Source organism: Marmota flaviventris, chromosome 10 (assembly GCF_047511675.1).
Source record: "Marmota flaviventris isolate mMarFla1 chromosome 10, mMarFla1.hap1, whole genome shotgun sequence".
NCBI lineage: Eukaryota > Metazoa > Chordata > Mammalia > Rodentia > Sciuridae > Marmota > Marmota flaviventris.
Genome location: NC_092507.1, coordinates 7,940,220 through 7,962,506, shown reverse-complemented (window position 1 = coordinate 7,962,506; position 22,287 = coordinate 7,940,220). Strand labels below are relative to the sequence as shown.

The 22,287-nt window shown below is 51.7% G+C and overlaps 2 protein-coding genes across 7 annotated transcripts in view; one reads left to right on the top strand and one right to left on the bottom strand.

Annotated features, from left to right (window-relative positions):
• Positions 1-8,949, bottom strand: part of Clcn6 (chloride voltage-gated channel 6) — a 31,254-nt gene extending 22,305 nt beyond the window's left edge. For 2 of the 3 annotated variants that reach the window (XM_027947638.2, XM_027947639.2), the window contains exons 1-4: positions 8,831-8,949; positions 7,695-7,754; positions 1,254-1,319; positions 829-894 (exon numbers count right to left, since the gene is read on the bottom strand). In XM_027947638.2, the coding sequence (XP_027803439.1) occupies positions 829-894; positions 1,254-1,319; positions 7,695-7,754; positions 8,831-8,917 (279 nt within the window). In that variant the 5' untranslated portion in view covers positions 8,918-8,949. Of the gene's footprint in view, positions 1-828; positions 895-1,253; positions 1,320-7,694; positions 7,755-7,833; positions 7,886-8,830 lie in introns of those variants that run through there. The other variant, XM_071617349.1, reaches the window with a different exon arrangement.
• Positions 8,950-9,197: 248 nt separating this feature from the next.
• The window catches only part of Mthfr (methylenetetrahydrofolate reductase), an 18,282-nt gene continuing 5,192 nt past the window's right edge, over positions 9,198-22,287 (top strand). The window contains exons 1-12 of one of the 4 annotated variants that reach the window (XM_027947603.2): positions 9,211-9,279; positions 9,582-9,746; positions 12,541-12,780; positions 13,813-14,051; positions 14,826-14,936; positions 17,662-17,855; positions 18,501-18,751; positions 19,507-19,641; positions 19,795-19,975; positions 20,142-20,324; positions 21,164-21,265; positions 22,111-22,230. In XM_027947603.2, the coding sequence (XP_027803404.2) occupies positions 12,554-12,780; positions 13,813-14,051; positions 14,826-14,936; positions 17,662-17,855; positions 18,501-18,751; positions 19,507-19,641; positions 19,795-19,975; positions 20,142-20,324; positions 21,164-21,265; positions 22,111-22,230 (1,743 nt within the window). In that variant the 5' untranslated portion in view covers positions 9,211-9,279; positions 9,582-9,746; positions 12,541-12,553. Of the gene's footprint in view, positions 9,280-9,581; positions 9,747-12,091; positions 12,277-12,484; positions 12,781-13,812; positions 14,052-14,825; positions 14,937-17,661; positions 17,856-18,500; positions 18,752-19,506; positions 19,642-19,794; positions 19,976-20,141; positions 20,325-21,163; positions 21,266-22,110; positions 22,231-22,287 lie in introns of those variants that run through there. The other 3 variants (XM_027947605.2, XM_027947602.2, XM_027947601.2) reach the window with 3 other exon arrangements.

Sequence of the window (22,287 nt, the reverse complement as noted above, 5' to 3'; positions counted from 1 at the left end):
ATGAGTGTCATGAAAATAGAAACTGTGGTAGTCCTTGGAGCTGTATTCTATTCAATACAGGTTTACGCTTCACAGGTCTATCATGGAGAGTTAGGCACGAGACTTGTGGCCAATTCTAGAGAAAGGAGATAAACAGGCTGCTGCTCAGGCCCAGGCACACCCCTGCTCACACTGCACTCACGAAAAACCAAGATCTGACGTGTGTCTTTTTGGCTGGCTGCTGACATTTCCGACTTCTCTTTTCCAGATTTGCCAACGTTAAGTCAGCAGTTCCGGTCCCAGACCTTTGGCTGGTCTGCAGTCTTTGGCAAGGCTTTCCCACTGTCCTTGTATGGTCTGCCTGTGAACATGCGGAGCCCAGGAACCAAGTTCACTGAGGCGTACCTCCACCCACAACTGCCAGCTCTACCCTCCAGACCAGATCATCAATGTGCAGGGAGAAGCGCAGGGCAGCATGACCTCAGCACCCACAGCGTGCTGGCTCCACCTGCTAGGTCACCTACTACCCACCACAGGTATGCCGTCCAGCTTATCAAGTAGACTAGGGGCTAGGCCCTGTAATCGTATCATAAAAGGGATGTTTTGGCCAAACCTTTGAGTGCTTAAAGAGCCCTGAGTTGTGTCAATTTCACTTTCATTTCACAATGCAATAGCAAGCGAAGCAGGAAAACCTGGGCAACATTATTATTAAAAAAAAAAAAAAAAAGCAGGCTTGGTTATCATGACAACCGCTACAGTAACAAATGAAAGAAGTCAGTAGCCAGGCCAGGCCTTTCCTGTGACCCGCCAACCCCTCTGCCCATCATCTGCCCCCGGCCTGCTGCTTACCAGCCCAGTGCAGACTCCAATGGCGAACACCATCATCCACTTCACCGCTTCGTACCTTCGGCCTTTCTGTTTACGTGGAAAAAGAATGATTCCCTGTTACAGGATCACACTGCCGGCGGGAAAGGAACACACCTTGACCAACCAGTTCCAGACTCAACTCCAGGGGTACAGCGAGCATGTGAGGGGAGGCTTGGCGTCTCAGCTGCTTCACGATGCAAGAATGACGACCCCTAGGGGCTGGGCCAGGTACCCTGGCTGTGAGTGTGCTAGCTGGCACCAGGAAGGTTAGAGAATCAAATGCCAATATCTCATGAAAAAGTCAAAAGACTAGGAGGGGTAAAGACGTTTCCTGGAGCATTTGGAAGAAAAGGCAAATTGTCCAAAGACCCACTTGGTCCCAAGAGACCAAGAACCATGGGACTCACCTTATTATCCATCGTCTCCAAAACCTCCAGGTAAGGGTCATTGATGCAACGGTCATAGTCCAAACTCTGGAAGAAGGACATGCGAACAAGAAAGTCACACCCAAGAAGGAAGAATTACCAAGACCTAAAGAGGGATAAAACTTCAGGTTCCCACTATGTGACCCAGGGGTGGGCACGAGGGCTGTCCTGTGGCAACGCAGGACCTCAGACCCCAGACTTGTGCTCAAACTGTGCTTTCAGGAGCCCTGCAGGCGCAGGAGGATTGGGCAGCGCTGCTCCAGGTTAACGCTTCATGCTCTGGAGGAATCTGGAGGCACGTTCTTCTTCTTTTTTTTTTTTAACGTTTTTTTTTTTTTTTTTTAGTTTTGGTGGACACAGTACCTTTATTTTACTTACTTATTTTTATGTGGTGCTGAGGATCGAACCCAGTGCCTCACACATGTGAGGCAAGCACTCTGCCACTGAGCCACAATCCCAGCCCTGGAGTCACGTACTTCTAACCTTTCAGTTTCTATGAAATAAGGACCTCAGCACTCATCAGCCCCATTGTCTCCATGTGATGTGAACAAAAGCTTCAATTAACCAGAATCAAGTTACTCCAAAAAATAAATCCATTTTAATCATATTTTACAAGTAGTTTCTATGAAAATGAGGTTGGTCACAAGACAAATTGACAGGGAGACTATTTTTAGAAGGAAATTCCAGTTTATGTTCAGAAGAGGCACAGATTCAGGCCAGCTACAGCTTCTACATCCAAGGCAGTGTTCCTGAAGCCACGCTCTACAGACACGATTTGCAGGTGAGCCTCAGACATTCCAAGAAACAATTCAGAAGAAATTATTTTGTTTTTATGTCTTATAAAAGTGGCAGCAGTTTGTCAACAAAGAAAAACAGTCTGCCATGTGCTCTCTCCTGCCCATCACCTGTTCCTGCAGCCACATCAGCAAATGAACAAGCTGGACATTGGCCTAGTGGCCACAGTACCAGGCAAATACCCTTTTTTTTTTTTTAATTCTTTTTTTTTTTTTTTTAGACGGATGCAGTACCTTTGTTATTCTTTTTTATGTGGTGCTGATGATCAAACCCAGTGCCTCACATGTGCAAGGCAAGCGCTCTGCCACTGAGCCACAACCCCAGCCCTTAATTCTTTATTTTTATTTTTTTACTTGCTGATAGACTTTTATTTTATTTATTTATATGTGATGCTGAGAATCAGTGCCTCACACGTTCTAGGCAAGAGCACTACTGCTGAGCCCCAGCCACAGCCCCCAGGCAATACTCTTGAGTCAGCCAAACGCAGGTATGATGTGTGATGATTTATTCCATGTATATGACTATCTGGAGTAAGTCCAAATTCCTTTTTTATAAGAGCTCTGGAGTAGCAACAGGTGATTGGTTAATTAATTATCATACATCTAAATGTAGAAAACTATATAGCAATTAAATACTTATAGTAACTCCATAAGACAGATATGGGAAATATCCAAAACTTATTAAGCAAATAAAGCAAGTAGCAATAAAAAATAAAAATAAAGCAAGAGGTAGAAGAAAATGTATAATATAATCCCATTTTGATAGACAAAATTAGGATTTATATGTCAGCATAAATAATGGAAAACATCTGTAAGATGACATTTTAAATATTCACATTTCGGTATCATTTGAAATTCTCACATCTCATATGGTGTGCTTTTATATTAAAAAAAACACAACTTTTTCTTCTTCTTTCTACAAATCAACCATGTGACATCGCATTTTAGGAACAAACAGAAAACTTATAATGGGAACATCCTTCCATGACACTGTCAAGTAAATATATGTGGTCTTTGTCCTGTTACTCGCATCCAGGACCTAAAACCCCTGGCATCTCCGAGTGCAAAGTGTCTTTTGCATGCTGATGAAAGGGTGGCTGCGGCCCTAGGTGGCTTTAGGACGAGGCTGAGCACTGGAAAGGGTGAGCTATGATTAGAAGGTTGGAACTGCGACTCCCCCCACCAGTCTCCAGGAAGCTGAGGGACTGGAGGTTATGCTGGTCACCAGCAGCCACTGATGTGGTCAGTCCGCCTGCGTGATGCAGCCTCCACTGGGCCCGGGGAGCTTCCTGACTGCTGCGGCTCACCCAGAGCACGGGAGTCCCACCGCCCTTCCCCCCAGCCTTACGCTGCACATCTTCTCCATCTGCTGTTCATCTGGACCCTTTGTTATATTCTTTATTAATAAGCTGGTGAGCAGTAAATAAACAGTGTTTCCCTGACTTTTGTGAGCAGTTCTGGCAAATTAATCAAACTCAAGGAAGGAGTGGCAAGACTTTCTACTTAACACCAGCATCTGGAGCAGGTACAGTCTTTGGGCGCCTCCAGCCTGTGTCTGGTGCCGTCTCTATCCAGGGAGACAGTGCCAGAACAGAATTAGAGGACACCCTGGAGCAGGTGTCTGCTGGACAATTTTTACTCACTTGGTGTATGGGGAAACAACCCACACGCATATGGTGTCAGAAATGTGTGCTGAAGTCTAGTACTTACATCCCAGCCAGGCAGGAGTCTGAGACACGAGGATCACAAATTCAAGGCTAGCCTGGGCAACTTAGCAAGGCCCTGTCTCAAATAAAATGAAAAGCGCTGGGGTGATGCCCAGTGATGGAACACTTGCCTAGCATGCCTCAACAGCTGGCTTCAATCCCCAGCACAATAAACAAACAAACAAATGTATGTGTTGAGTTGGGTCTGAGTAAAAGGAAGAGCACTATTTGTTTTATATCTCATCTTTATACCCAAATTTAGAATTTATTGGTCAATTAATTATTTGCTTAATAGATTTATCTAACAATGTGTTGGGGCCACTTTGGACTTTGACCGACGGGAGAGCACTTGTGGAGTGGAATGAGCAGCAGTGCTGAAAAGCACCTCCTCTGAACTCTCCCTTAGTTACCTAAAGGCTAGATTCTCTGGGTGACAGTCAAACGCTGTCAATTCCTTCTGGATATCTCACCAGTGGGGGAGTCTGCTGAAGTCTCACTCACACAACAGGAAGAAGACCAGAGTGGACACCGCACAGAGCCCAGACAAACTCTGTCCCAGGCTACTGCTTCATCTTTGGGCTCATACACCTCCCCTAAAAACCACTGACTTTTTCTCTGAAACATCTACACCCCCTCTCCTCTCCCGGACTCACAGGGTAACTGACACTCACTCTCCTGCGATGCCCGGACACTTAATAAATCTATACACCTGGTCTCCCACTCATTGTCTACCACCAGTATATTTCTCAGACTCAGGATATCAAACCTCCAGCAGGAAAAGAGCAGGATCTTCCGCTCCTACACTAAAACTCCATGAGCATTTACAAGGGTTTTCTTTGTCCAGAACAGGCCAATCTTTTACGACAGAAAGTGGATTAGTGATTGGAGAGTTGGAAGCAAGGAGAATGGGCCCCAACCAATATATGGATACAGGGTTTCTTTCTGGAGTGATGAAAACACTCTAAAATAGACTGTGGGGATAGCTGCCCAACTCCGAAAATACTGAGAAAAACCAACTGAATTTTAAATGGATGTATTGTACATAGTGCATTATAGCCCAATGGTGCTGCCGAAAAGAGCATTTAGAAGCAACTGCAGCCCAGAACACCAGTATCTTTTCTCTTTTAAAAATAAATTAGTTGCGTGTGACACTGAAAGTATGTATCAGTGGAATATATGATCTAGTAAAACCAGATCTTCCTTCTCCTTTGCTACAATTAACATCCTTTTATTTCTGCTATATGTGTTGTTCATTGGTTTGAGAAACTAACAACTTTTATTAATAAAATTTTTGTAGGTGTCCTGTAGGGCTACTGCTTATGGCTATGAGCAAAACAATACCCAACGACAGGAACAAGTGGGGCTGAGATGCAGCCCAAATCCAATCAGGAAGGGCTACTTTCGTCTTACACAAAAGCACCTTCAGCAGGCCTGAGCTAGGGCCGTGGCCATGTCTGAGAGGAGAAGGCATTGACATCCAAACCTGCTCTGAAAAGAGCCTTTTTCTAACTCAGAAGAGCAAGACAGACTCAATGACCTGCATGAAAACAGAAAATAGCACCATTCATGACAGGAAATTATTATCAAACCACCCATGAGAATGGATGTCAAAATGGGATTCTTAACATCTTGTAAGACACCCAATTTACAAACAAAAGAGTCAAGTACACATTACAAGCTCCCCCAAAGCAGAAGGGAAAAGAGTACACTCTAGAAAGACCTTGAACACAAGGTTTCTAGTTGACCCTGAAGTAAAATCTGAGCACTTTCCTGATTAAGTGCCTAAGTGAATTTGCTCTTACACAAAGCAAATGCTCTCAGGAAGCTCATATGCAGAGACAGCTAACTGGGAAACACTAATAATCCACACGAAAGAACATCTACCCATGACATTCGCATGCTGGCACCTCCACTCAGGGTGAGCGCATCACAAACACAAGTGCAGTCTAGTGGAAAGAGAGAGCCTCAGAAAAGGCAGGGTGGGTGGAGGAGGCTGGCCCAGCTCCCAGATGTGGGAGAAGGCAGTAAGACGTCTTCGATGCTTGAGGGGCTCAGCAAGAGGGCAAGGTGACAGCACAACATGGAGCGTCTTCTGGTGATTTCTCAAAAATCTCAACTACATACAAGGAACTAAATACTTAAGAAGTATGAGGAAATACACCAGTGGATACAGTGCTTTTGGATTCATTAAAAATTGTCCCATCAGAGTTGAGTATTAAACTGTACCATGGTGGCACAACAGGCAAAATCTAGAGGGCAGAAAATTCCAGAGTCCTAATGATATTGTAAAACAAATGACAAGGGGGAAAAATGTAAAGGAAGAAAGCATAAATGAAAAGAGACTTAAGAGGGCTGGGGATATAGCTCAGAGGTAGAGGGCTTGCCTAGGATGCACAAGGCCCTGGCCTTGATCTCCTGCACGTGTGCCCCTTTCCCAGAAGGACATCATTTCTTACCCACTCACTCCCTAGGACAGAAGGTCAAAGAGCATCTCACACACACACAAAAAAAAAAAAAAAAAAAAAAGAAGAAGAAAGAAAGGGATTTAAAAGATTTCAAACAAATGTAACGTGAGGACCTTATTTGGAACCTGTTTCAAACAGAAAAATACATATAACTATCATATGAAAACTGGGAAATTCATATACTGGATAGTTGATACCATCTTTTAGATGGAATAATTGCATTATGCTTTTTTAAAAAAGTCCTTATCCTCTGGAGATGCACAAATTATTTTCAGGTGATGTGATATGATGTATAGAATTTCCTTCAAAATAATATGGGAAGGGAGAAGTGGAGAAAACAGAGATCAAACAAGGTTAAGCTTGAGCTGACGGCTGTTGAAGCTGTGTGCGAGGACAGGGTCTTCGATACACAGTCCTGGCCATTTTTGTGCATGTTTAAAATTCTCTATAATAAATGTTTACAAAATTCTGTGCCATACTACAAATCCTAATGTTTACACTCTATAGCAAATGTGCAGTATTTAAAGTAGTCAAGTATGTTATTGTCCTCACATATGGGATCTTTAGTCTACATGACATTTAAAAAAGTGCTGAACACACACATGATTAATTCCATTTCTCAGAAGTGATCCCTAGGGAGCAGCTAAGGATGGGCAAGAAAAGACAGACGTTCCCCACCATGCAGTTCATTATAGAGAAGGTGGGAAAACCAAAGATGGATTAAATAAATCACGGCAATAAAAAATTGTTTCCCTATTTAAAAAGATATTATAGAAAAGCACCAGTACAAAAACTGTTATCAAGTTGGGCTGGGGAGAACAGGCTAAGATAGCATATTATTAGAATTAGGATTTTATCTTCTTTTTGTAAATTGTTTAAGGATTTTCTACACAATCATAGTTTGCTTTTTTCATTTCAAAATTCATACGAAAACTCATCATGAACTGATTAAATGATAAAAAGTCAATTTCACTCTAGCAGCATGATCTTACAAAAAACACATACTCATAAGAATCCCATACATGAAACTGGAAACTATAATCAAGAACATTTCAGAGAGAAGCTGCTTGGGCAAGAAACTATCATTTGAAAACTAAGTTCTCTCAGAAGAGAAGCAAGGATTCCTTAACAGGGTATGAACACAAGCCTGTTATGAGTGTACATTGCAAGTAGCTTTGGCTATGGGTCTTTGTAGGTTGTAAAGGCAGTTTAAAGGCAAATGCATACTCTGGGTAAAGGTACTATAGGTCCATAAAAGCACAGACACAAGATATTGGGGGTTAAGGTGAAAAAAGGGATTGTTAAATAGCCTCTTTCCCAGAAGGACATCATTTCTTACCCACTCACTCCCTAGGACAGAAGGTCAAAAAGTATCTCAGGTTCGAATCATCACTTTGGTCTGAAGTAAGCAGCCCACTCACTACTTTAGTTACCCAACACAGAATCTAAGAATCTCACCTCATAGTCTTTCCTTGGAAGGATCTCATCCTCCTCTTCCTGTGTCTCTCCAAGGATGGTCTAGAAAAACAGATCCACATTAGGGAGACCTTTTTAGTGGTTAAGAGTGGAAGGAAGCAAGCTGGGCACCATGGCGCACCTGTAATCCCAGAGGTTTGGGAGGCTGAAACAGGAGGATCGGGAGTTCAACACCAGCCTCAGTAACAGCGAGGAGCTAAGCAACTCAGCGAGACCCTGTCTCTAAATAAAATACAAAAAAAGGGCTGGGGATGTGGCTCAGTGGGGGAGTGCCCCTGAGTTCAATCTCTGGTACAAAAAAAAAGAGAGAGAGCGGGAGAGAGAGAGAGAGAGAAGAAGGAGGCAGAAATATTTACTGAAATCTGATCAGTTGCTAGTTCTAAATCAGCTGGAGCCACCATTAAAGTGGAACAAGACCTCAAAAAAACCTTTTAGGATGAGGAGTCATGTGGGTAGAGAGCTAGTCATCCAGCTGAGTTCTTCATTTCTATTGATACATTCTCCAAATAACCACTGGCATTTTTAGGACACCTCAAAGATGTCCACTGCCAGCTTAGAGGTGGGGGCGGAGGATTCAGGCTCTCTGACAATGCACTGAACCTGAAATCAGAAGGACCTCTCCAAGTAGCCAGGATACTACAATTGGGAAAATGTTAGACTAAAGAAGTAACCTGTCAACTCTGGGGACACAACAACTCAAGTTTCACCTGGTTGCTTTGCAGGGGGAGTCTGGATGTACAGTGACCCAGAAAGGGTGAGAGAGAATAAAAAAGGGCTGGAGAAACTAAACCGGCTGTATGATGTGCACAAAGTCCTGTGGAAGGGGCTCATTCTGAACAGGCCTGTTTCATTAAAAAATACTTTCAGATGACAATAAAAGAAAATACACATGAGATAATTGGAGTTGGCCTGGATTCTCCTTCAGATTCCAAAGAGGGGTTATGAGAAAAGCTCTGCACATTAAGCAGGGCAGATGCTTCCCGAGCCCAGGCTGCGGTCCCTAGGCCCCACCCGCTGCCACCTGCGGGCCCATTTCGGCTCGGCCCCACCCCCGGCAACGCCTCTCGGCATCCCTTAGCAACCGCCCCCTCCCCAGCCCGGCCCCTCCCGCTTCTTACCAGCTCCTCGGGAGTGCGGGTCTCACGCTCTCCGCAGCAGCAGCACCACCTGCAGCAGCAGCACAGGGACCCCCTGCACCCCGCCATCTTCCTCCTTCGCTGCCACTCCGGACCACTCTGCCAACCCCCCTCCCACCCAGGATCCACGCCTCACGTGACTGGCCCCGGGAGGGTCACGTGGCCTTCTCGAGCTTGGGGACGGAGACTGGGAGTGGCTGCAGACGGGTGGGGCGAGAGCCCACGTCACATGACGGTAAAGGGACGGCTTCCAGCGAGACCTCTAGGCGCGGCCATCTTGGAGGCGGAGCTTCCGGTCGCCGGCGCCAGCGGTTCCGCCCTCGCGTCCCTCCTCCTTGGCAACCGACGCCCGCGCCCCGCCTCCTCCACGAGCAACGCCGCGGCTGCCAAGCTACTGCGGGTCGACGTTCCAAGACACCAGAGACCCGCGGGTGAGTGACGGCGCGGCCGGGGTCGCCCGGGAGGGGAGGCCCCGGAGCCCGAGACACCCCCGGGACCTGCGTGGAGGCAAGGAGCGCTGGAGGCCGCCCGTCCCTTCCGCGCGCCCCCTCCGCGGGACTCGTGGGATCCCCGGTGGCTCCCAGCGCAGCGACCCTAGCTCTGAGGCGAAGACTTGCTTTCAGGGGGGACCCTGGGATGGAGGGACCCGGAGCCAGGAGAGATCCAGGTTCCTGGGACCGGCCTGGCCCCGCACCCCCGCCAGTGACCCGGTGACTCTATTCCCGTCACTCAGGCCACTCGGCACCTAGGCGGCTTCCAGTCCTGCGGACACCTGCAGAAGCGAGGGACTAGCGCCGCAGTCTGGGGCCCACTGCGTCCTGCTGCGCAGGGACGTCCACCGCCACCCTCTGGAGTAGTGGGTTTCGTATCCTGCTGCTGGGCACGGTCTGAATGCTCAGTAAGTGGCAGAGGGGTGTTTTGAGAATGGAGGGAGGACCTGGTCCGTTGGTGTGGCTTGTGACTACTGTGCGCCAGTCCCTGGGGATGCCATAGGCAAGATACCTGGTCCTGATCTCAGGGAGCTAGGGGTGTGTCAGTGATACCGCCAGTTATCGGTGACGAAGCAGGCCGAGGCAAGCACAGAAGCAGGGTTTATTAAAAAGTGGGTAATATAGGCTTCTCCCGGGAGGGAGAAGGGGGCCAAAGCTGGTATCCCAAGAAGTGAAGTGTTCTGCCCTTTTTATATGTCCTAGGATTCCTTTGTTCTCCTGCCTTCCCCCCCCCCCCTTATCTTTCTTCTTCCTGACTACGTGACTAGGCCCAGGAACTGTTCGGTGGAATGGCCAAAAGGTGGGAAATAGGAGGGATGAAGGGGGAAGGGCAGGATGGAGTAGACAACAGCCTTGTAGCTCCCTGTAGGGAGGGGAAACTCCTGGGACAGGTTACTTGGCAACTGGTTGGAGCAGGGGCAGGTTCTTGATAAGATCCCTCAGGGGACAGTCTCCAACTTCCCAGACTCACTCAAAATTGGCCTCCTAGATCTGACCTGACTCGATTTACCTATCTACACTGACTGCCTGTCTAATTCTGGCTTCTTCAGTCAGCTTTTTCACTGTTGTGACCGAAAGACCTGACAAGAACAATTAGAGGAATTTTGGCCTCACAGTTTCAGAGGTCTCAGTCCAAAGTCAGCTGGCTTCATTCCTCCGGGCTCCAGGTGAGGCAGAACAATGTAGTGGAACAGAACAGAACAGAACAGAAAGGTATGGTGACGAAAAGCCACCCAGGACGTGATCAGGAAGCAGAGACTCCACTCACTGTATATAAAATACATACCACAAATGCAGGCCCCCAGTGGCCCACCTCTTCCCATCACACCCCTACCTGCCTTCCTTACCCTCCAGTTATCCCTATCAGGGGCTTAATGCACTGATTGGGTCAAGGTTCTCATGACCCAATCATTTCGCCTCTAAGCCTACTTGCTTGTCTCACACATGAGCTCTTGGGGGACACCTAGTACTCAAGCATAACAAGGATGAAGGACGGAGACAAACCTGTTACCTAGGTGCTACAGTGGGAGTTGGCTGAAGGAGAGCATCCCATGGCATGTGCCTGGCATATACTAGGAATGCAGTTAGTGTAAAGAGCAGATCAGGGCTGGGGATGTGGCTCAAGCGGTGGCGCGCTCGCCTGGCATGCGTGCGGCTCGGGATCGATCCTCAGCACCACATACAAACAAAGATGTTGTGTCTGCCGAAAACTAAAGAATAAATTTAATAAAAATTAAAAAAAAAAAAAAAGAGCAGATCATTTGCAAATACTCCAGCTTCCTCCCTCCTCTCCAGGTTGGGTTCCAGCAGCAGTAGATAAGGCCCTCCCGTGACTGCCAGCCCCGGCTGCTCTGCCATCCCCCTTTCCTCACTCCCCACTGAGAATCTGGAGATTCAGGTTGGAATCAGAATGAGCATGTCGGTGGGGGGACGGGACAACATTCCCTAGAGTGACCTGTGTGTGTGTGTGTCCCATGCTCATGTGTCTCAGGAGCAGAGCAGTGATTTCACCAGATTCTCCAGTCCAGGATCCAAAATGGTTGAGTACACCGGCTTAGGGGTGGGCATTCCTGAAACCTGGTCATTCGTGTCGCTCCATGTCACAACATACCAGTGTCACCATTGGGTGTTTATCCATTGCTATGCAAGAGTAATGTTTTGTTTCATTTTAAAATATTTGTCTCATTTCCCCCATTCACCTGCCATATGGCACGGTGCCCTGTTGGCCTGCCTGTGGTTGCCCTGGCCGTGGCTTTGAATGTGGTGGCTCTGCAGTCACCGATTGCTTGGACTTCAGTAGTGTGCAGGCAGGCATACAGCCTTTGTTCTGAGTTGGAAATAAATTCGTGTCCTTATTGAACCTGGGTCAGGCTCCTTTTAGAATAAAGCCAATGTCAGGTTCTAACCCACAACACAGTTTTGAAGTAGCATGAACTCGGGAAATCCAGCTGCCTCAGCCCCGGCTCCTTCCATCCTGCCCACAAACTGAAACTGTAACAGGAGATGTTCCAGGCAGGGCCAGCCCAGCCAGCCAAGCTGTTCCTTCTTTGGAGGGGGATCCCGTGACCCTGAAGGTCTGGGGCCTCAACGCCGCCACCCCCAGCCTTCTCCAGCCTGTGCACTCTCCTTCCGAGGTCCCCCTCCTCCATCCGCCTTCTCACTGGCGCCTCAGCTCTCCCTGGAGCCTGGAAACCTTGCCCCCGCCCCTTGAAGGCCCAGCTTAGCGCAGGGCTCTTCCTTTGTCACAGCTCCGCCCAGTTGGGCATACCCGCTAAGGGAAGGTTCCTCTGTTCCTGTCCCTCCTCACTCTGGGTCTAAGCTGACAGAAATGAAACATTGAAAAGCCAGAGTCCTCCCAGCTCGGCTCCGCTGCCGCTCGCTAGAAATGTGGGCATCAGAGGCTGGCAGCATGAGGTGGTCTGTGCCACCCTCCATCAGGTAGCTGTCACCAAGGGTTTCAGTGTGGGGTGGGGGTTGTCATGCCGGGAGCCAGGCAGGAGCAGAGAGCAGAGCTCTGAGTGGGGCAGCGCAGACAGTGACTGTGGAGCCTGGAGCCACAGGGCAGGGGCAGGGGCAGGAGCAGTGGCAGGGGCAGCCTTACCCGCCTTCCCTCCTCCCTCGCTTGAACCTGCACTCAGGTGCCTGGATGTGCCTGGCGCTTGGCTGCCCGCCTTCTGAGACCCCCTGCCCCACCCTGTGCAGCAGGAGACGGGCCATGGAGACCCGAGGACTTGGTGGCCCCACCCCCCCCTCAGAGGGCAGCAGCAGTGGCAGCGAGAGCTCCAGAGATGGTTCGAGGTGCTCCACCCCCGGCCTGGATCCCGAGCGGCATGAGAGACTCCGGGAGAAGATGAGGCGGAGGATGGAATCTGGTGACAAGTGGTTCTCCCTGGAATTCTTCCCTCCTCGAACAGCCGAGGGAGCTGCTAACCTCATCGCCAGGTGAGCTGCTGGGAGGCTGGGCTGAGCGGGAGCTGTCAGCCCGGCTGTCTGGGCTGCACTTTAACCCGGCAGGAAAAGGCAGCCAGAGGGGGCAGAAGAGAGCAGCGGCCAGAGAGGCTGTTTGATCTGTGACTTCTCAGCTGTCTGAATGTCCCTCCCCAGCCTCAGATAATTTTAGACACACTCCCCAATGGGTTAAAAAAGTTGATTCTCTCAGACTACATGTTTTGGCAGATTTTGGGGCTGGATCATGAGTGCTTTAGGAAGTCACAAAGCAGCAATTTAGAGAATGTTTTCAGCAAATTGGAAATTGGGATTATGTTTCTCAAGCTAGCAATGCCAACTTAATTATGCTAGCACTTTATGAATTCAGTTCCTTTTGTAAATGTGTGGCTTTTACTGTTTGCACTTCACATGTGTCGCTCCAAGGTTATGAGGTTTAGAGATAGAAAGATGTTTAATTACACTGTCATAGGTTGTGACACGGGTGCCCGTGCAGGCTTCTAGTCTGCTTTGGGCACTCGGCCTTGCTCTCCAGGACTGCTGGCTGCTGTCCTGTGGCCAGAGAGGCAGCACAAAAGCATTTTGTGCCTGCTGACCCTCTTTTTCCTGTTCCTAGAATGAGGCTTTGCCTGCCACTGAGAGCCTCCTTACTCCTGACCATCCAAACGCCTAGAGTCCCCAAGATGGCTAGGGTGGCTGCGTGGCACACAGCGCTGACGCTTGCTGAGGGCTTGCTGTGCACTCCAGGCTCCCACTGAGAGCTATGGAGCTGTTTGCCATGTTTCTCAGGGGGCTGTTATGAGTAGGTAATGTCACCTGCAACATCTAATAAGTGAGGAAACTGAGGCTCAAAGAGATCATGTCATTTGCCCAGGATCATATGGCTTTAAGTGATTATGGGGGAGGTGAATGCAGGCTGCTCTGACTCCCAACTTGCATGCTGTGCCTCCTCAGCTCCCAGGCCCCATGGGGAGGTGGTAAAGGGTGTGCTCCCCCAGGAACACCTTTTTAGAAAGAAATCCCCTACAGGTTTGACCAGATGGCAGCAGGTGGTCCCCTCTTCATTGATGTGACCTGGCACCCAGCAGGGGACCCTGGATCAGACAAGGAGACCTCCTCCATGATGATTGCCAGTACCGCTGTGAACTACTGTGGCCTGGAAACCATTCTGCACATGACCTGCTGCCGGCAGCGCCGGGAGGAGATCACGGGCCATCTGCACAAAGCCAAGCAGCTGGGCCTGAAGAACATCTTGGCGCTAAGGGGAGGTGTGGAGCCAGCATTCCCCTCCTCTATGGGTTCTTGCTTTCCCAAAGGCCTCACCTGTCCCTGGAGCAATCCTTTATTTTCCCTGGGGCCCATCCTGAGCATCTCAGGGCTCCTCCTTGCCCACAGCCTCTGGGCATTGTGGGCAGTGAGTTCACATGGGCACTGCACAAACATGGCTGCCTCTTGCATCTCCCAGCTGGTTATAGGAATCCAGGCGGGAGAGCCGCTGGTGCCTGATAACCCTCTGTCCTGCTGCACAATTCTGTCAATCGCTGGCTGCACCTGGTCCAGTCACAGAACACAGTCCTGGCATTTGGCCAGGAGCACCTACTGTCATCAGGTCACCCAAGAACAGGAGGAGGGACCCTGATGGTTGGGAGGAATCTTGTGGCCTCATGCTCCCCATCACAGGACCACTTCTCACTTGAGATAGACAGGAAACAGAGCTTCAAGAGAGCAGGAGGCACAGGAGAGGATGCTCATGCACACTGGGCAGCGGGGCCAGGCAAGGGACCACTGTCCTCTGTGCTCAGTGGAGAGCGGCATGCAAAACTCACAGGAAGTCGGCACTTGGCAGACATTGACAGCTGGCTGCTTTCCTCCTCCACCACGCGCCAGGAGCTAGGCTAGGAAGAGAAGACCCAGAGCTAGGCACTGCGCAGCCTCTGCCTTTGGGAGCTCACAGCCCTGGGTGTCAGGGTAGTTAGAGGGAGCAAAAGGCTCTTTGGAAGTCAGGCAAGAGCTGCTGACCATGACCTCTACCAACCCTGCAGACCCCATAGGTGACCAGTGGGAAACTGAGGAGGGGGGCTTCAGCTATGCTGCAGACCTCGTGAAGCACATCCGAAGTGAGTTTGGGGACTACTTTGACATCTGTGTGGCAGGTGAGTGGCTGGAGCATCCAGGTGGGTGGGGAAAGAGAGGGAGGCTAGAGAGCCCGGGTTCAGGACGGCACTGGTTGAAGGACGTGCAGAGGTGAATTCCATGGCGTATTTAGCTTATCCTGTTACCTGCTGCCCTCCCAGGCCTGCCACTACCCCTGAGCTTTTGTCCCTCTACTTTGCATGCTCCCAGCCTGCTCCCCAGCCCTCTACTCTACAGTGAAAGAGATTTATTATGAAGACTCCAGGGGGACAAGGATTCCTAGAACCCAAGTTGAGGAAGTGGCGCCAGAATTCACAAGGCACTGGAACCTGGTCGGGAACCAGCTCTTCGGGGGAAGCTGCAGGGCTCCCATCTCTGCTTCCTCCCGTAGATCTGGGGGTTATGCATGTGACCTGATTCTGAATGTATGAGGTGTCATTTCCAACCAGTGTCCCAGACTGATTCGCAGGTCTCAGGGTCGATTCCAAAATCCCAGGAGAGGGAGTGGGATTGGTTCAACGGAGGACAAATACCATGGCCTCCCCTCCACCCCTACTTGCTGGAATTGGGCCTTCAGCTTCTCAAACAGGGATCAGGTATGGTGAGGCCATTTTGGCCAGGGACACAAGAGGTCCCTGGATTGATTTGGGATGTCTCAAATTTTTTTCGGAAAATAATGCTTTTTTTTGGGGGGGAGGGGTATATTGAGGATTGAACACGGGGTGCTCTACCACTGAGCTCTATCCCCAGCCCTTTTTATTTTTGGAGACAGGATCTTCCAAAGTTTCTGAGGGTGGCCTCGGACTTTTAATCCTCCTGTCTCAACCTTCCAAATTGCTAGGTTTACAGGCGTGAGCCACCACACCTGGCTAAATCAAACCATACTTATATTATTAACCTAAGCATGGCTGTGCTATGGAGTAACATCTCAAATAATCTGAATTTTTAAAAAATAGGCTATGTGGCTTTAAGAAAATTATTTGTTGCAGGTGACTTGGGCTTTTCTCTGGTCGCCCACATGAGTCCCTAGGGGGTCCCTAGGCAGGCATGACTGGGAAGCCCTGATAAGAAGAGAAGAGGCATCTCCAGCTGTTCCTGGTCACCGCTCCCCAGCTCTAATGCTGACAGTGACTGGGCCCGCGCTTGCGCACTGTCGCTCTGTCGTGGGTGCTGGCTGATCATGGTGGAACTACAAAGCCGCAAGTGTACAGCCGCCGAGTGGCTTTGTGCTTTGCTGATCATCAAGCGGGTGACAGGAAGATCACTGGGTCAAACAGCCCCAAGCTGCTCACAGTAGAGAGAGAATGTGGTAAAGTGAGCAAAATCCCAGTGTCCCCAAGTGCTGGGTTTGGTTGGTGATACACTGCTTTATAGCCATGTGGTTTTTAAATTTCCTACTGGAAAAGTAGCTTTGCTATTGAAAGTATCCTCTTGCCCCTTTACTCCTTAAGACAACAACTTTTCTTTGGCTTTTTCCTTTGGTTTTGTGTTTTTTCAGTTCTGAGGGTTGAACAGGCATGCTCTGCCCCTGAGCCACTTCCCCACGCTTCCTATTTTTTATTTTGAGGCAGGGCCTTACTAAGTTGTAGGGGCTGGCTTGAAACTTGTGATCCTCCTGCCTCAGCCTTCCAAGTAGCTGGGATTACAGATGTGCGCCACCGTGCCCAGGTTTTATGTCCATTTTTGATGACTCTGGGTTGCTTCAGAAACAGGACTGCTTATCACAGCAGAGCAGTGTGGCTTCCCAACAGCCCAGGTCCCTGATCTGCTCCCGGCTTGGCTCAGAGTCCTGCCTTCTGGTTGTAGGCTGCTAGCCAGTGCAGTCATGTGGGGAAGGGGTCAGTTCACAGAACTAGTAGGGATCCCAGAGGGCATCTGGTCCCACCTCACAGGCAATTCAGAACCCCACCTTTTGCACACTCAGCATGTGGCCTTCCTGCTGTCCCAATAGCTAGGAGCTAGTTGCAGGGCTGACATGGGTACTGGTTCTGCCATCAGAAGCAATCAGGATGATACAGAGCTCCACTCAGGTGAATCCTTTTCCCCACAATGGACTTTAGACATGTGAAAGTCACTACTGTGTTCTCTGTTCACTTCCTAAAGTGAAACTGGTCTACTTTTTTAAAATTTTTCATTAGGTTTTCGTTGCTGTGACCAAAATACCTGACAATAACAGTTTGGAGAAGGAACAGTTCACTTGGGCTCATGGTTTTAGAGGTTGCTCTGGCTCAAGGTCATGGCAGAACATTATTTAGAGACAGGGTCTCACTGAGTTGCTTAGCGCCTCTCTTTTTGCTGAGGCTGGCATTGAACTTTCGATCCTCCTGCCTCAGCCTCCCAAGCTGCTGGGATTTTAGGCGTTTGCCACCCTGCCTGGCAAAAACAATATTTTTTACAAAAGTCAAGCCCAGAACCCCAGAAGCTGCTCAGCCAGTGCTGAATGTGACACCTGTGCTCCATGGCCACAGTGCAGGCTGATTTGCTTGGCTGGTTGAGGCATCCGGAGCAATCCACCCCACGCCTTGGACACAGCGACTGCAGGCTGCCTCCCATGAGAGTCATCTCCAGGGTTGGGGGCACATCATTCGTGACCCAGCTGCCCACATCACCTGTCCACACTGTGCTGTTGGAAGGTGCCAGTGCAGAACGAGGCCAGGGACTCTGCTCCCAGGGGCTGTGGTGTCTCCACCATGCACCTTGAGCAGGTACAGGCCAGTCCCTTCCTACACTTGTCCCTTTTGGCAGGTTACCCCAAAGGCCACCCAGACGCAGAGAGCTTTGAGGACGACCTGAAGCACCTGAAAGAGAAATTCTCGGCAGGCGCCGACTTCATCATCACCCAGCTCTTCTTCGAGGCCGACACCTTCTTCCACTTTGTCAAGGCCTGCGCTGCAACGGGCATCACCTGCCCCATCCTCCCCGGGATCTTCCCCATTCAGGTGAGGGTCCAGGGAGCTGTCCCCCGGCACCCACCGTCCCAGCACAGGCCAGGGCTCTGGGGAGGGCGCTGGCTTCATGCTCTAGTTTCTCCGTGCTGCTCCTGGGCTTCCCATCAGACAGCCTGCCTGCCTTGCCCAGGGGTGTCTGGCTGCCTGGTTTTGGTTGCCTCTGACCCCACGCCCCCTGCAACAGTGCCTGTCAAGGGTCCTGCTGTGTTGTGACCTACTGACAAAAGGGATTATAAGTCATAAATTTTGCTAAAGTCCATGTTCCCCAGAGTCGGCTGTCTTCGGATCCGTCGGATAAGCTTTTCCCACAGCCAGGTCCTAGGCCCGCTCAGGAGTTCTGATGTCACAAACCTGGTGTGGGCCTGGGAATCTGCCCTTTATTTCTTGGGAGTGGCTGGGTTCGATGGCCACTGTGTTATCACGTCTTGAGCTCAAGGGCTGGCCAGGCTGGTGGCAGGAATGCTGTGGGCAGCTGCTGAACTCTGCAGAGAGTGGAGGAAGCGGGGCAGGCACACCCTGCCGTCCCTCAGCATGACGCTGCAGTTGTAGGAGGCCTGGTGGGGGCTGGGAAAGGGGAGAGGGGTATCGGAGGGGTGGGCTGGGAACTGACCCCACAGCCCCGTGTGTCTTGGACAGGGCTACTCCTCCCTCCGCCAGCTCATGAAGCTGTCCAAGCTGGAGGTGCCGCAGGAGATCAAGGATGTGATCGAGCCCATCAAAGACAACGATGCTGCCATCCGCAACTACGGTATCGAGCTGGCCGTGAGCCTGTGCCGGGAGCTTCTGGCCAGTGGCCTGGTGCCTGGCCTCCACTTCTACACTCTCAACCGCGAGGTGGCCACCACAGAGGTGCTGAAGCGCCTGGGCCTGTGGACTGAGGACCCCAGGTGAGGGTGGAGGCTTGGGGAGACCCAGGGAGAGTCAGAGCGGTATCAGGGCAGAGCGGCCCGTGGTGGCGCAGAAGCCTTCCTGCACCACGGCTGCCCTGGCTCACACTCCTCAGAGAGCACCCTGTGTAGCTCAAGGTTCATTTTCTTATATTTTTGTGGTACTGGGGACTGAACCAGGGGTGCTCTACTGCTGAGTTAGACCCCCAGCCCTTTTTATTTTTGTTTTGAGACAGGGTCTCACTAAGTTGCCCAGGCTGGCCTGGAACTTGTGATCCTCCTGAGTCAGCCTCCCGAGTAGCTGGGATTACAGGTGTGTACCACCATGCCTGGACTCACTTTTAGTTTCTAATACAGTAAATATGGATAGATAGAAAAGAGCCACATAACCATAGGCTCTTCAAGTCTTCAAGAATTTTTGAGTACAGGGTGATAACACCACACCAGTTTGGTAACTCTGACACATTGGTTGCATAAATTCAACTACACTCCTCAAAGGGGTTATTTGACACTCCATGCCTGGTACAAATGGTTTTTTTGATTTGAGACCAGGTCTCACTATTGCTGTTGCCCACACTGGCCTCAGAACTCCTGGGCTCAGATGAGCCTCTGCCTCAGCCTCTGAGTGCTGGGACGCCTGCAGCTGCCCTGGCTAGAGGTCTAGAGCCAGGTCTGAGAAGCCAGGTTCAGTGCTGCGCAACCTCCTCCTGCTCCTTACGCCTGTTCCTTGTCCTGTCTGTCTCTATCCTCACCAGGCGTCCCCTGCCCTGGGCTATCAGCGCCCACCCCAAGCGCCGGGAAGAAGATGTGCGTCCCATCTTTTGGGCTTCCAGACCAAAGAGCTACATCTACCGCACCCAGGACTGGGATGAGTTTCCCAATGGCCGCTGGTGAGCCCCTGCAGACGCTCCTGCGGGAGATCCTGTGCCCGGGAGGAGCCGGGCAGGACTCACAGGAGTGTCCTCCTGGGCACGTGGTGGCACCTTCCCTGCCAGGAGCCCGGGGCAGGGGGGTGCCCTGACCTTGGGGCACCTCCCTGCCAGGGGCAACTCCTCCTCGCCAGCCTTCGGGGAGCTGAGGGACTACTACCTCTTCTACCTGAAAAGCAAGTCCCCCCGGGAGGAGCTGCTGAGGATGTGGGGGGAGGAGCTGTGCAGCGAGGAGAGCGTCTTCGAGGTCTTCGCACATTACCTCTCCGGGGAGCCAAACCGGCATGGCCACAAGGTGAGCAGAGGTGGGGGGGGCCCTGTCCCCAGCCGTAGGCCAGATCATGGACTTGGACTGCTCCGACCTACGCCAGCCCCTGTCCACATGGTGGGCACGGAGCCTCAGCAGGGGGAAGAGGGCGAGTTGGGGAGGGGCTGCCAGCCCAGCTCACCCTCCCTGCCAGGTGACCTGCCTGCCCTGGAACGACGAGCCCCTGGCCGCTGAGACCAGCCTGATGAGGGAGGAGCTGCTGCGCGTGAACCAGCGGGGCGTCCTCACCATCAACTCCCAGCCCAACATCAACGGGAGGCCGTCCTCTGACCCCGTCGTGGGCTGGGGCCCCAGCGGGGGCTATGTCTTCCAAAAGGTACGGTGGAGATGCCCAGGCTGCCCCACTCTGCCAGCACCCCCAGGTTCCCTGGAGGTTGGGCACAGCTCTGGTCTTTCTCTCCTGGGCCTTTCGTTTTGAAAGACAGTGGACAGAGTGACCAGGTGCTGACACTTCCAATCAGCCAGCCCTGGGCAGCCGGACCCCTGGCCTCTCAGCCTTCACTTCTGTCTTCTGTAATGGGATGTATTTCATGTTTTGGGTCAGAACTCGATAAGCATGGAAAGGAAGGAACATGGGAATGGCCACTCACAGGGAGCTGCTGCCCCGAGGCCGGGTGGGCAGCTGCTAGAGTTAAACTGCATTCTGAGCTGCAGCCCGTGGGCCCTGGCCCTGGCCCTGGGCACCAGCTCTGCTGTTCGCTGTCAGTGTAGGCAGCCCAGCCAACTTCCCCAACACTAACTAGCTCCTTGGGGTGAAGTGCCCACCTGACAGTGTTACAGACTTTTTAGCTCAGTGACTGGGAAGGGCGAGCTGGATCAGGCCTCTGCCACCCCTTAGCTTGGTAGTGGGTAAACCTCTGTTCATCTCCAGATATGCTTCTCCCCAGTGGCTGGACAGGTGGCAGATGACCCTGGATCTTCCCCAACTGAAGCCTCGTGTGCTAGTCCCCTCCACCTCCAGCTTCACCAGCTCCGCATTTCACACTCAGTTACGGGGCCACCTCCAGCCCTGATGCCCTCAGTGTCTTGTGCACATGTTGTGGGGCCCCTCTCCAGATGGGCAGGGCAGGCTGCAGACACGGAGCATGCCTAGCAGCACCGGCCAAGGGTGCCTGGCGAGAGGGGGTTTGCATGATGGGCGCCCACCTCCCACAGGCCTACCTGGAGTTCTTCACTTCCCGCGAGACCGTGGAGGCCCTTCTGCAGGTGCTGAAGAAGTACGAGCTCCGGGTCCACTACCATATCGTGGACGTGAAGGTAGGCCTGCCCACCTGCCCGCCTGGAGCAGTGCACATCACTAGCGTGGCCAGGCACCCTGCGCAGGGCAAGACACAGGCAGACCTTGGTGCAGGGCGCCCATCCTGGGAGGGAGACAGACACATGGTGATGACAACTCAGTGCAAGGGAGAGAGTGAAGCTCTGTAGGAGGCTGAGGACAGAGGAGGACATCAGAGCTAGGAGGCCAGGGAAGGAGTCCGGGAGAGGTCTGTGGCCCAGGTCCTTCAAGACAGAGGACTTGGCCAACAGGGAGTAAGTGTCCAGGGAAAGCGCAGAGGATGTCAGAGGTCAAGCTGCACCATCTTGGGAGATGCTGGGCACAGGGCAAGGGAGGTGCAGCAGAGTCAAGTAATCCCAGGGGTACTGATGGTCCTGCCTGGAATCTGGGGTTCCCTAAAGGCAGGTGGGGGTCTTCCTCCAGTGGTGGAGTGGCTTGGCTGAGCCCCCCGTACCACTTCAGGCAGGTCACGGTGGACAGCTGTGTGGCTAACGGGCAGGAGGCCAGAGCCAGGGGTGCTCACCAAGGCCTCTGTGGTGGTCCCAGGTGGGAAACAGACCGTGTGGCATTCAGAAGTGGCACACAGCGCGAGCGGTCAGGCAGCTGGGCACAGAGGCTGCCTGGAGCAGTGAGGAGAGGAAACTGCCCAGGACAACTCTGGGTTTCGGGTTGGCAGGGACAGCAGTGCCACTCAGCTGTGGGCAGGAGGGGCAGGTGGAGGCGCGGTGGGGTGCTAAGCCCAGAGCAGTCCCAGGAGCTCGAAAGCCTCGGGCAGTAAAGGGCTGCAGATGCCCAGACCTGCCTCCCTGACTCAGTGCCCCTTCAGGGTGAGAATGTCACCAACGCCCCTGAACTTCGGCCCAACGCCGTCACATGGGGCATCTTCCCTGGGCGGGAGATCATCCAGCCTACGGTGGTGGATCCTGTCAGCTTCATGTTCTGGAAGGTAAAGGAGTGGGGGACGGGGGCGGGCCTGCCTTGCCCTCCTTGAGGACCCTGGGCA